General features: G+C 35.9%; 1 protein-coding gene across 4 annotated transcripts in view; it reads left to right on the plus strand.

The window, feature by feature from the left end:
• Positions 1 to 13,498, plus strand: part of LOC113055913 (cadherin-18) — a 130,929-nt gene extending 117,431 nt beyond the window's left edge. For 2 of the 4 annotated variants that reach the window (XM_026222295.1, XM_026222294.1), the window contains 2 exons: positions 8,688 to 8,939; positions 12,752 to 13,305. In XM_026222295.1, the coding sequence (XP_026078080.1) occupies positions 8,688 to 8,939; positions 12,752 to 13,305 (806 nt within the window). Of the gene's footprint in view, positions 1 to 8,687; positions 8,940 to 12,751 lie in introns of all 4 variants that reach the window. The other 2 variants (XM_026222297.1, XM_026222296.1) reach the window with 2 other exon arrangements.
• The last annotated feature ends 224 nt before the right edge of the window (positions 13,499 to 13,722 follow it).

Genomic DNA, 13,722 nt, shown 5'->3' on the forward strand with positions numbered 1-13,722 from the left:
GCTAGAGCTTCAAAAGTTCCCTACCGCAGCTTTAACACTGTTAATATTATTGTGTTAACAATTTGTTGACATTAGATACCTACATTAGTTAACATGAACTAACGATGAAAAAGATTCTAACATTTATGAATCATAGTTAATGTTACTTTTCAACATTTCAACACATTTTTTTTATTATCTAACATTAACAAAGATTAATAAATACTGAAGCAAATAAATTGATCATTGTTAGTAAATTTTAGTTAATGCATGAACTTATGTTAACTAATGAGAACTTATTGTTTTTGAATGCTTGTTTTTTTATTAAAAGTTGGAGCAAAACTAGCAAATAACAATATACTTGAAAAAGAGGCATTACCATTAAAGTCTAACTTATTGTAGTACATCCAATTTTTTGGTGTTATTGAATACTGATTGCCCTTCCATACTGGCTTTAAATAACTGCTCTCCTATGTACATTTCTATGCAGTTGCTAAGGTGTTCTGTGTGGTTGTGATTCTAGTCCTACGGTGCAAGTCGACTGTTTCATCGCATGCCAGGGAAAATGGCTAAAAAAGTCTGCTTAGGAAAATAGCATCCCAACAAGGTGTTTGAGGATTTATTCATGTACAAATGGTGAAGGATGAATTATTCTCCGGAGTTTAATATTTTAGGCTTAGCGTTTGTTCAGATCCCTAACATTGAGTATGAGTAACAGTGCTACTTTCCACATAAACTACCCTGAATAAACGCACAAGTGCACAGACTGCGTTGCATAACACATTTGGGGGCTGCTTTTGACAATGGTAAATGATTAAAAACAATGGACTTAAAACAAGCGTGTAAATATTGAGCCGAGAAACAGCATGTTCACCAAGCGCCTGCCAAACGTTTGTGTAGTGAGCCGTTTTTTCCATTAACTCACCCGTTCAGAAACAGCAGTTTAACTGTGGAAATGGCAGTATTAGTATCAAGTAGAAATGGCCAAATGGCCCTTTTTCCTGCTGAAGTGGGCAAAATTTGACCTCCTGCTCACCAAGGGGCAGCTATTTGCCCCGCTTCAGATTAAATATGAATTAAAAGACCAGTTTTGGGAGCTGGAAGTTGACGTACTAGCAACAAAATATATTTGAGGCCAGAAAGTGCACTTGTAACTACATTGACTTGTCTGTCATATTCATCTTCATGCAAGTATTTAAAAAGCATGCATAATCCTCATCAAATAGCTTAAATATGATATTTATCTTTGCTAAAAAATAAAAAAAAAAAAAGAGCTGATTGACATTGCAAGTGCTTGACATCTTAAATGAGCTGTTTGACAGAGTTGAGTGAAGCAGCAAATTGGAAACAAATTAATTGGCTATGGAGTGCTAGCCGCCAATCAAACAGCATCTCATTAGCATAGTCGCATTATTTGACCAATGGAAATGTATTCCTCTGAAGGTATATGGGAATCTTGCGTGTGATGAGATCAGTTGTAGGTTGGTTGTTTTGCAAACTGATGTTGGCAGATGTGAAGATGGTGGTTTCAGTCTGGTTTTGTGTCCTGAACATACAGCTTATTTTCTCACATGTCAGTTTGAGCAGTGTTGCAGTGCAATTAGAGACAGCGTGCTGTCAGCCACCAGCGGTTGAGGACGAAACGTCAACATAAACCACGACAGAAATGCTTCCTGTCTACAAAGCTTGAACCTTTTTATGTTTATTTGTTTTAAGCAACATCTGTGGAACTGGTTATTGTTTGTAAGACTTTAGAGTTAGAAGAGTATTTTTTTCATTAGGGTGCATAAAATAAACGTTTCCATTAAGGGCCAATTTTCACTGCCTGCATTTGATTTTCGGCATTTTTCCGCTTATATTATATTATATTTAGGGCTGTCAAATGATTAAAATTTTTAATCAAATTAATCAGAATTTTCAGTGGATTAAACATGATTAATCACTATTTGCAATTACACCTGAATCCTAACCATTTTTTTTTCTGAAATGCATACCAAAAGATAAATAACAGGACACAGATACATAATTTTCATGTATTGATTCATCAATATGTGGTTCTTTTTTTCTGGATTTCAAAAGTTTAACATTTACTTAGATCAAATTTACCTGAGCACTATATCAAACCATGCCATTTAACTACAGATAGTGTAAGAGTTTTAGGTGAACCAATGGTTAAATATAGCCACATATCTATGAAATTATGCATAGAGAAACTCAAAAGAATGAACTCAGAAACACAAACATGCGCCCTCTGCACTCTGGGCACTCTTGTTTTTGGGAGGTGATCATTTGCTCTGCCACAATACTTTAGGATCGATATTTTCATGTTCTGAAGGCTTCAAGTGCCAGTAAAACCAAGTAAAAATGCATATGCTTTCCCAAACAGCTGTAATTTTCGCTGCATTGCATGTAGGCGTTCTGTGAAACACAGGAAGCTATAAAAGGAAGAAGCTCCAGCGTACCAAAGTCGTCTCTGTTTATCGAGCTTGGCATGAATGTATTTGAGAGTAACTGGGGTAAAACCTTAAGCTTCTTCGGTGTTTTCGTCGCGGCGCTCGCCGCTGTTTTTTGCTATCTTGAGAATTCAGAGATCGACAAGACTTTCCTGCCCTGAATAATTTGTCACACTGCGCATGCGTGAAATGCATTAAAAAATTTGACGTAATTAACGACAAACAACTAATTAACGTTGTTAACGCGCTATTTTTGATAGCCCTAATTATATTATATTATATTATATTATATTATATTATATTATATTATATTATATTAGATTAGATTAGATTAGATTAGATTAGATTAGATTAGATTATTCCTCCAGACAAAATGAGAGAGAACAACTTTTAAGTCAAGAAAATTATGTTTTGAAGACTGACAAAAATAAATAATGCATAGCCTCTTTGGCTTTCTTACACTACTGATCCTGCAAGCAAGATTTCTTGTACCATGTAATGTCTGGAGTGAACAAGGTGTTGATGTCAGTTTCATAAGGGAGTATATTTCAGGCTTTACATTTATCTTGTTTTCTCTGTCTCTCTTTTTTGATCATGCATTACAGTATATTGTTTAGAAATGCGTGTTCTCTGTAGTGTGTCTCTGTTATTATTTATGGGACACGGTTGGGTGTTGGGAGTGAGAGATTTTTGCGTCTGTGCAGGTGTTTAATGCTGCTGGCAGGATATGCTTTTCGTAGCAGCAAGACACAGCAGCTTCAGGTGTACACATGTGTGAATTATTCTTCTTAAAATCCATATGCATGCACTCATCCAAATGACATGTAATGCAATAGAAGTATCTGTCAAATAATATGGACCATATGTAATCAAGTATGTGCAGAAGCATGTTTTTGAGAGATGAAAATAAATACAGTAACACTGTATAACATTTTATTGTTATCTTTGACACGTGTACAGTACTATGTATAAACAATATCAAACAAGCATGAGCAGATATTAGGATCAATAGCGTGAATATATTTATTTTACAGTTCAACTAAGAAAAAAAAATGTATATTTAATAACTTGCTTTGTAGACACTTTAGCTCAACTTATATTGACAGTAAATTGTTTAATCCTTGAATTATTCTGTTTTTGAACAAGTTGTTTGAATGAATGATTCAATGACTCACTCAAAGATGGCCACTTGTTTAAAGAGCCACACGGATGGGAAATCAAAAATTACCTGTATTACAGTGTATGGTGTAGCTGTCCATCAGTGTAAACAATGTGCAAAGTAATTAAACTAAAAAGTACACTATTTATAAAGTTATTGGCTTCTAAAGTCAGGAGTCGACTCTGAATCGCTGAAACGAGTCGTTATAGATTTCAAATCTTTTGCCCATCTCTATGTATGTCACTAGGAACACTTTGCATAATAATCTCCGCCTACCGTCTTGGGAGAAACAAAACTCTGAACTGCCCCCCCCACACAGACGCTCTGGTTAGTGCCAAAGAATGAAGATCAGAAGAACCAATGGCTAAAATTCATTTTTACCACAATAACAGAGCAGTACAACAGATCCCTTTTGTTGTGTTCACAACATTTCACTGATGACTGCTTTTCTAATCTCGGTGAGTACAAGGCTGGATTTTCAAAGCGTTTGGCCATAAAAGAGGGTTCATTACCAACTTTTAGACCAACAAGCATCTCCGAATCACAACGCGAAGTATGATTATGAAGTTATGTGTTTGTTTTCTCCCGAGTGTCTTATCAGTATGTGTGCTGTCTGCAGCCTTTCTCTGCGCTTATCTTCATTTACAAACACGTAATTAAAATGAAGTGTAACAAGTGCTGCTAACGGATATTCTGTGATAAAGTAATCCATATGAAAACAATGCGATGTCCGTTTTTCACGTCTCCCTTCATTATATCCAGAGCCATGGCTCTGGTTATATCTAATGTGACCACGCCCCCGAGCTGAACGCGCTATTCAGATTCAAACTGAAGCGCGCGGCTTGAATACGCACACACAGAAGAAAAAAGCAGCGAGACTGTTCAAGTTTTTTATTTTACTGTTTGCTTCGCGATGAGAGCAATAAGACATAATTCACCCCAAAAAGATGCTAACGCATTGTTTAGCATGAAGTTGTGTGCGGAACAACCAATCAAAACTATGTTAGTTGACCAATCAGAACACAGTATGCTACCGAAAGGTGGGGTTTAAGGAAACTGAATCTTTTGAACAGCTTCGCGCGAACCGTTTGGGGATCTCTGAGAATTGAGGTAATTTTAAAATTATATTTTGACAAAATGACAATGTTTTTTAACCTTGGATGGATTTAAACCTATTGTACAGGACTTATAAACAGTGATAGGAAGCTTAGAATTTTCATCTTACTGGCTCTTTAATTCCTGTATGAATCGGTTGTTTTGAACAAATTGGCTGGATGAATGATTCAATGAATGATTCACTGTCACTATTTCTCTCCTGAATGAATCCATGTTTTGAAAGAATTGTTTGAATGAGTGATTTAATGACTCACTCACAAAGGCAGTCACTTGTTTCATTCTTGAATTAATATGTGTATTTTAACGAATTGGTTGAGTGAATGATTCAGTGATTCACTCAAACACGGCCATTTATTTAATTCAGTCACTCATAAAGACCATCACAGTTTAATTCCTGAATGAATAAGTGTATTTAAATGAATTGGATGAATGACTGAATGATTCAACGACTCACTCAAGCCATAACAACACACTTTTCTTCTTTTTTTTTTCTTTTTTTTCATGTACATGTTGCATAAAAAATAATGTTGCATTTAATTGTAGGTAAAATGTGCATAATTATTCTGGGTTTAATTTAAAATAAGTATTTTACCCAAAGGTTGATTAAGAATGATTTAATGTTGATATAAAGTCACTTTATACATTAGCAGCTGTCTATCAGGAGTCTGTAATAAACAACATTGGGCTCTAATGGATTTGACTTCAAATGTTGCTCAGATCAGATCTGCCATGCGCCTCTCTCTTGCTATTTGACTCATTTGCTGTTCAATTACACTTGATTTCCCCAAATTCTTGTCTGTATAACATCCTTCTCTCCAAATGCTTAGAAACGCAGGGATTGCTGGAGGACGTGATGAAGTTGAGAACGAGCGAGATGGAGGCTCATTAGGTTGATTCTCGGGTTAAGAGCTTTGCTCGCTGTGCTGTAGGCAGCCACTATTAGACAGACCTCACGTGTTCAGGGCACAGAGAATGTGAGTTCTCCCATTAAAAGCCCATCTATGGGAATGGGGATCCTAAATGCCCTGAAACGGCACACTCGGGCAGAGAGCCTCGGCGAGAGTGGCCTGTGCTCAAACCAGGCTAATTTAATACAATGATCTCTTATCTGCCCTTTTTCCTCCTCTCTGTTTTTCCTCTTGTTCTCTCTTAGTCTCTGTCTTTATCTCTGTCTGTTATTGGTCTCATTACTTTCGCTTTTCAACCCTTGAATTTTCCTCATTTTCAGTTCTTCATTTCAGTTGAACTGCTCATTGTTCTGTAACCATTTATTTGCCTTTTGTATTTCTTTGACTCTGGACAATTTTTGTGCTGTGGATTTCTAGAAATCAAGCTCTTATGAAACACTTTTCACAACTGTTCTTTGCAGGGTTTATGCGGGGTTGTAAAAGGTAGTAAATTAAATTATGCCAAATTAAGGCCAGTAAAAAGTAGTAAAAAGTAGTAAACGTCATCTGACGAGGTAGTAAATTTTCAAAGCCCCATCTAACTGGGTCTTATATCATGGGTGTCCAAACTACGGGCCGCAGTAGGGTCGCCAGGGTCCGAAATTAACACCCGCCAAGCGCCAAGTGCGGTTAGATTTTCCGTTTGGCGAGTAAATCTCAAATGGCTATCCGCCACACTGGCGGGTGAATGTTCATCATACCAAAATAGTAATAAAAAAATATTACAATTGCCTTTTGTAATGTTATGATGCCTGGAAATTAGTTCAAATCTCCTGCGAATCTAGAGCAAGTGAGCGAGCGAGCAAAAGCGCGCATGCAAACCGTGTAGCGAGCGCACGGCAGAGAGGGAGAGACCTTGCGTGTGTGTGTGTGTGTCTCTCTCTCTCTCTCTCTCTCTCTCTCTCTCTCTCTCTCATGCAGTGGTGACGCGTTCATATAAACGCCACCTAAACGCTGTAAAAAAAATATTATGACATTTTAATTGTTTATTAATAATAAAGTGTTTCTGTGTCAGCTGCAAAGATGAAGTTGACACTGACTCGCGATCTTCGCAGTAGTGAATGTGCCAGAGAAAAATTCATTTCTTACGGATTAGCCTATAGCCTACTTTTATTTACCGTATTTTTCGGACTATAAGTCGCACCAGAGTATAAGTCGCATCAGTACAAAAATACGTCATGATGAGGAAAAAAACATATATAAGTTGCACTGGACTATAAGTCGCATTTATTTAGAACCAAGAGAAAGACGCTCTGTCTTCAGTGTAGACTACAGGAGCACTGAGCAGCATAGAGCGCTCCCTCTCGCAGCTGTAGACAGTAATGTTTTCTCTTGGTTCATGTCTCTTAGTTCATTTCTCTTGGTTCATGTCAAATTAATTTTGATAAATAAGTCGCACCTGACTATAAGTCGCAGGACCAGCCAAACTATGAAAAAAAGTGTGACTTATAGTCCGGAAAATACGGTAGTTTTGAATGGTTCTGTTTAAAAGTAGAAATTTCAAGCTTTCTGTAGATAAAAGATATAGGATATTTCTAATTTGTTTAGGTCTGTGAGGCGAGTAGCCTAGGCTACCTATACGCTGAGTTTCGGTTCATGTCTGAACGTGTTGTGATTTATACAAAATAATGAAACATGGATTAAAATTAAGATAAAATTAATACAAAACTAAATTCGTTTCAAAAAGAGGCTTTGTGTTTTCTGTTTGATGTTTTCTCTCTTTTCTCACTCTCTCTCTCTCTCTCTCTCTGTGTGTGTGTGTTGGACAGTGCTTGGCTTGTGTCAAGTGTTGAAGTTATTTGTTTATTAATGAAATACTGTTATTATAGTGTACAATTGCACTTTATTATTACACATTGTGCAGCTGTTCATTCTAAAGGTCCAGTCTGTCTTCTAATTTTTATGTAATTGTTACTCTTTGACATATTGAGTAAATCCTATGGACCAAGGCCTGTTGTGATCTTGATTAATCCAAGTCCTATGGTGGAGTTCCCTCTTACTTGACTGTAGCTCACTCACTTGCCCTAACACACATGCACACTCACATACACCTACAGAACATGTCCTGACTTTCTCTTTCTCACTCTCTCTGGTTCTCTATCTCTCCCTCCCAGTGTTGAAATTGAGTTATAATTGCCTCATTAAATTGTGAATAAATATGTTATTAATTAATTTTGGAAATATTTTCATGTCTTTACTTGTCACTTTACTTAACACTTAACACTGCTACAGTTGAAGTTTGAAGCCGTGTTGGTAGTAAAAATATTGTGATGGTAGTAAAATAGGTGGTAAAAAGGTAGTAAATTCAATTTAAGAATCTCTGTATAAACCCTGCTTTGGTTTTGGTGGAAACTACCAGAAAATTGAGACCTTGAACTGAACTGAACTTTCAACTGCAAATTTAAGTAATAAGTCTTTATGTGTGTGTAGAAGTAGATTATTCCACTCTGTAGCCAGATGATCATAGTTTTTCTTTTTTTATTATGTTCTCAAAATTATTATTATTTATATAAATGATCACTGTTGTGGTTATTGTTGTTGTTGTATGATTGGTTTTCATATTTAATTATTCAAAATTAAACAACAATTTCATGACAATTTATTACATTTTGACAAATTGGTGGCTTATTCATATGGATTCGTACAGTCTCATTCATACGTTTTCAGATGATCTACATATGATCAGCGCATACGCCCCACTGATGGTTATGTTTATCTTATGTGTTTATCTGACAAATCTTACAATTTCATGTGAATTAAAATGAAAAACAGGTATTTTTTCCCCTTAAAATTGGACTACAATAAATGACAGATACTTTTTATTGACTATTTTAATGTGACAGCAATATAACAAAGCCCTCGCCCTCCTGTTCTACATTTAAAAATTGTGGATTTTATTTATTTTTTTATATACAGCAACAGATGTCAAGTTTCACAAAGGAGATTAAAGCCAGACAGTCCATCTGAAGCCATCTGATAGCTGTGTGAGTGCTTTCTAAGTAATGGTGACCTTATCTGTGCGTCTGTCTGCAGACAGCACTGCCAGCATCATCGCCAGACGGCGGAGGTTCCACAGACTGACCCAGGAACTGTACGAGCTCGCAGTGGTGGTTTGGGATGACGGGGAACCCGTTCTGAGCAGCACCAGTACCCTCGCGCTCAGGGTGTGTTCCTGCCAGAGAGGCACCAGACTGAAGATCTGCCAGGGTGAAGCGTTCCTCTCCTCCGCAGGGCTCAGCACAGGCGCTCTCATAGCCATTCTGCTCTGTGTGCTGATATTATTGGGTGAGTTCAACCTGGAAATGATGTGTTTTGCCATTACCAGTGAGTATCATGTGTTTGAGTTTATATATATAACACAACATAATGTAAAACATATGAACAGGGCCGAAATTTAATCATTTACAATTTTATAGTAAATAACATTCAGTAAAACATATAATGTACGGATATTTTTAATGTAATAGAATTGAATGATAAATCTAATTTGACGTTTTGCTAAATTGTGTATTCATGTAAATCTGATGGGTTTTCTTTAACTGTTGCCTGTTTATCGCCTTCCCAGTTTTATTATTCACAGCAGGATTCTGGCATTCATTGTCATAATTCCAGTTGATCCAGCCTTGTTTAACTCTTGACTTTTCATCGTTCACCTTGTAAACCTGTAGATCAAAAGTAAGAAGCATACTTAAAGGATTTAATGGGTCTCGCAACAGCAGGTTAAGGGTCATGACCGCATCAAGATGTCATGAACAGAACACTGAAGAATGCTTTAGTATTCACAGCAGGGCAGATAGAGATGAACGGGATGCATGACAGCATGAATAAATGAACGTCATGATGACATTATGACAATACAGTTATAATTCAATGAATTTAAGTGTTGTACTACAATCTGCAGTAGTATAATCTCTTCCAGTCACACATTTCAATTTTTTTACTTATTTATATTTAAACAGTAATTTAGATTATTCAGTTCTCTGACATGCAAATGATAAATATGATAAATGAGCAGTATTTAAATACAATTAAAAAAAATAGTAAATAATTAAAATTTATAATGTAGTATAGAATAAACATGATAGATAAACATGTTTAAATAGTTGTTTAATGTTTATATATATATATATATATATATATATATATATATATATATATATATTATATTGTATTACATTGTATTTTATTAATATTATTTACTATTCTTTATATATAGCTATTTAATAAAATAAATATTTAAGCAATAATGATGTTTAATTTTGATAATTAGGTGGTATAATATAATATAATATAATATAATATAATATAATATAATATAATATAATATAATATAATATAATATAATATAATATAATATAATATAATAGGCCAAAATGTAGATAGAGAGACTAAAGAAAAGGAAGAAGAATTGAGGAAGATTACAAAAGTTAATTAATTATATTTTATATAATTATATTATATTAAATTATATTTTACAGAAATGGTAATGGTCATGGTAAATGGTAATGGTCATGGTAAATGACGAATAGAGTTTAAAACAGCGGAACAAGAGATGTAGGGAAACAGTGAGGAAATCTGTGAACATAAAGACATGAGAGACAGAGAGTGAGCCGCTGACAGTATTGTATTAAAGGTGCGCGCTGAAGAAAGTGAGCAGCAAATGTAATAGTCCTCTCTCATGCAGACATTACCACCTTTCCTCCTCTCATTGTCTGCTCTCATCCCTTTCCTCCCTCTCTCCGGCCCTGGATGGACGGGTTAGGTCTCACCCCGCGGCTGTGATGCTCTCTTCTGTTCAAAAGCGAGAGAGATTTTCAGCACTCACCCTAGCAGATGCCGGGGCTAAATATAGTCCTGAAGCTCTCGCTACATGTTGCGCCCGCTCCGTTCTGCACATCCCTGCTCAAACACGCCTCTGTTTGCTCCTGCTAAAATCTACTTGTTGATAAAATCTCCTTCCTTCCACTCCACAAATCTGCTTCGTAGATTTGCTTGCTTTAGCAGATCCGATTACATCAAGATACTTGTTTGTTAGCAAACACTGAACAGAATGTGTCACTTTTTTGCGCAATGCTGTGCAGTATTCTTACAACAGATTGCAATAGGTTTCATCGTATTTCTGTCTACCAGAATTACCAAAATTACATTTATAGATGTAGTCAAGACCAGATATTACAAGACCCAAGCAATTTCGCTTGTTAGAACAATCCAAAAAGTACTCATTTATAAGTAATCATATATATATATATATATATATATATATATATATATATATATATATATATATATATATATATATATATATATACACCCTTTTTTTAAGGAAATGTCCAATCTCTTTTTTTTTCTGTATGGATTTTACCTACAAATCAATAGTTTTTATGCAGAGACTTTAAAATATATTGAAAAAGTACATAACTTGTGCATAATGTTATTCATATTTCACATGTGCACTGCATTAGAAGTGGGATCATGGGAAAAGTGCTTTCATAAAGCTTTAGTCGTGTCAGCTAATAGTGTATCAGTGAAGTGAAAGCTCATCTAGACTAATGTGCGATATTGACTTGCTGTTCAGTTATTGTGGCTCTTTCCATTTAATGGGATATGAAAGAATCATCATTCATTCGCACTGATCTCTGGCCCCTGATGTGTTTGCTTGCTCATGCATTGACAATGCTTCACACCTGCTTTTCCCTCATCCTGGTAATGTTCCCCACATCTCCTACTGCGTGACACATTTACCGTAGAGCCATAACGTTCCTTGGAAAAATTGTTCAGTGTTAATAACACTGATAAATTGTTTTTATTTATTAATTTATTATTTCAGTTTTCCAGTACTTGACAAGAATATGTTATGTGCCTTCAGTTTCCCACAACTCCCAATGATATTTAAACACAGTGCAGTTATTTACCATTCCTGTAGATTTTTACAATATCAGGCTCCATCCATACTTATATCTATCCTTTTTTTATTGCAGTGGATTTAATTTAACTGGTATATATATTTATATTATTACTAAGCTCATCATTCTAAAAAGTGAGGTATGCTCTGATTGGCAAGCTATCCAGTACATTGTGATTGGCTGAATACCTCAAGTGTATGACGAAAATGTTACACCCCTCATCATACTGTGATGCCGTGTCCCGGCACAATGAGACAAAACTAAAAAAATAATAAAAATAAAAAGTAAATAAAAAGAGGTTTTAGTTTATTATTTTATTATTACTATAATAACTAATATTATTATTACTATTTTTTTTTTTTTTAATGTGAAATAAATATTTCCCAAAACACTGAACACCGAATTTGAGGTTGATATCACAACAAAGAAAAAAAGCCAAATGTTTCCACTGGAGGAAATTAGCTTCCGTTTTATTTCCAGTGCTGTCCCTTTTGACCACAAACAGTACAAGTGTGACTATATTTTTAGTATCATTTAACTTTTTCTAATCATGTCCATGATTGTGTGTGTGTGTGTGTGTGTGTGTGTGCCATCTCACATAGCAAGTGTCAAAACCTTTACCAAGTTTCATCCCATTCAAATGACGTAAAAATTCTGAAAAAATTTACAAATGTTTTATCTAAATCAACCAAACAGCACCAGAGGGTTAACTCTTTCACTCTTTATTTCAACTATGTTAATATAATGAGAAGCATAACTTTTATGAATATTAATCAATTGTGCCATTTCATTTTATATACCGTATTTTTCGGACTATAAGTCGCACCTAAGTATAAGTCACATCAGACCAAAAATATGTCATGACGAGGAAAAAAAACATATATAAGTCGCACTGGACTAAAGTCGCATTTATTTAGAACCAAGCACCAAGAGAAAACATTACCGTCTACGGCCACGAGAGGGCGCTCTGTTTTCAGTGTAGACTACAGGAGCACTGAGCAGCATAGAGCGCCCTCTTGCAACTGTAGACGGTAATGTTTTCTCTTGGTTCATTTCTCTTGATTCATGTCAAATTAATTTAGATAAAAAGTCGCACCTGACTACAAGTCGCAGGACCAGCCAAAATATGAAAAAAAGTGCAACTTATAGTCCAGAAAATATGGTAATCAGCAATCTTTTTTTTCTTCCTTGCAGCCATCGTGATCCTCTTCATTACTTTGCGACGAAGCAAAAAGGAGCCATTGATCATCTCAGAGGAGGACATTCGTGAGAACGTTGTGACGTACGACGATGAAGGAGGCGGTGAGGAGGACACCGAGGCCTTTGACATCATCGCCCTCCGGAACCCAGCTGCTGCCGAGGAGCTCAAGTTCCGTCGGGACGTCCGGCCCGAATGCATCCGGCCGCGGTCATCAAGGAGACCAGCCTGTGGCCATCACACCCCCTCGTCCCTGGACATAGATGAGGAAATGGACATTGGGGAGTTTATCAAACAGAGGGTGGCTGAAGCGGATCAGGATACTAGCGTACCGCCCTACGATTCTTTACAGACCTACGCCTATGAGGGTCAAGGGTCACCAGCAGGCTCCATCAGCTCGCTCGGGTCTGCTGGAGCACATTCCGAACTGGACTACAACTCCCTGGACGACTGGGGTCCCAAATTTGAGAAAATGGCAGAACTTTATGGAGAGGAAGTTGAAATGACATCTAAATCCACTGAAAAGGCAGAGTCGGAGAAGCAGACATAGGTTTTTGTTAATGTCGGAGAAAACTGTGAAAAAAAAATAAAAATAAACTATTTTTTTTCGACATCCGCCGTCATGGTTTCATCAGAACAATGAGACGCTCTTGGACTGCTGCGCTGCCGTAAAGTCAGCTGCCGTTTACAGCTGTAAAGTCAGACTGACTAACTTTTTTTTTTTCTCTGTTTTTTTTTTTTTTTTTTTTTTTTTTTTGATGTTTGGGGCTCTGAATCCCAACAAGACAAGAATGATTTTGAAAATAAAATCTAATAAAAAAAAAAAAAAAAAAAAAACTGAATAAAAAAAAAACTAATGAAAATAAGGAAGTTATTTTAACTGGTGTATATTTTTTATTGTTCAATAAAGTCCTGAATTCCTGACACATGAATATATCTGAACTTATACTTCACTGTTGTTGTTGTT

Source organism: Carassius auratus, chromosome 37 (genome assembly GCF_003368295.1).
Source record: "Carassius auratus strain Wakin chromosome 37, ASM336829v1, whole genome shotgun sequence".
Lineage (NCBI taxonomy): Eukaryota > Metazoa > Chordata > Actinopteri > Cypriniformes > Cyprinidae > Carassius > Carassius auratus.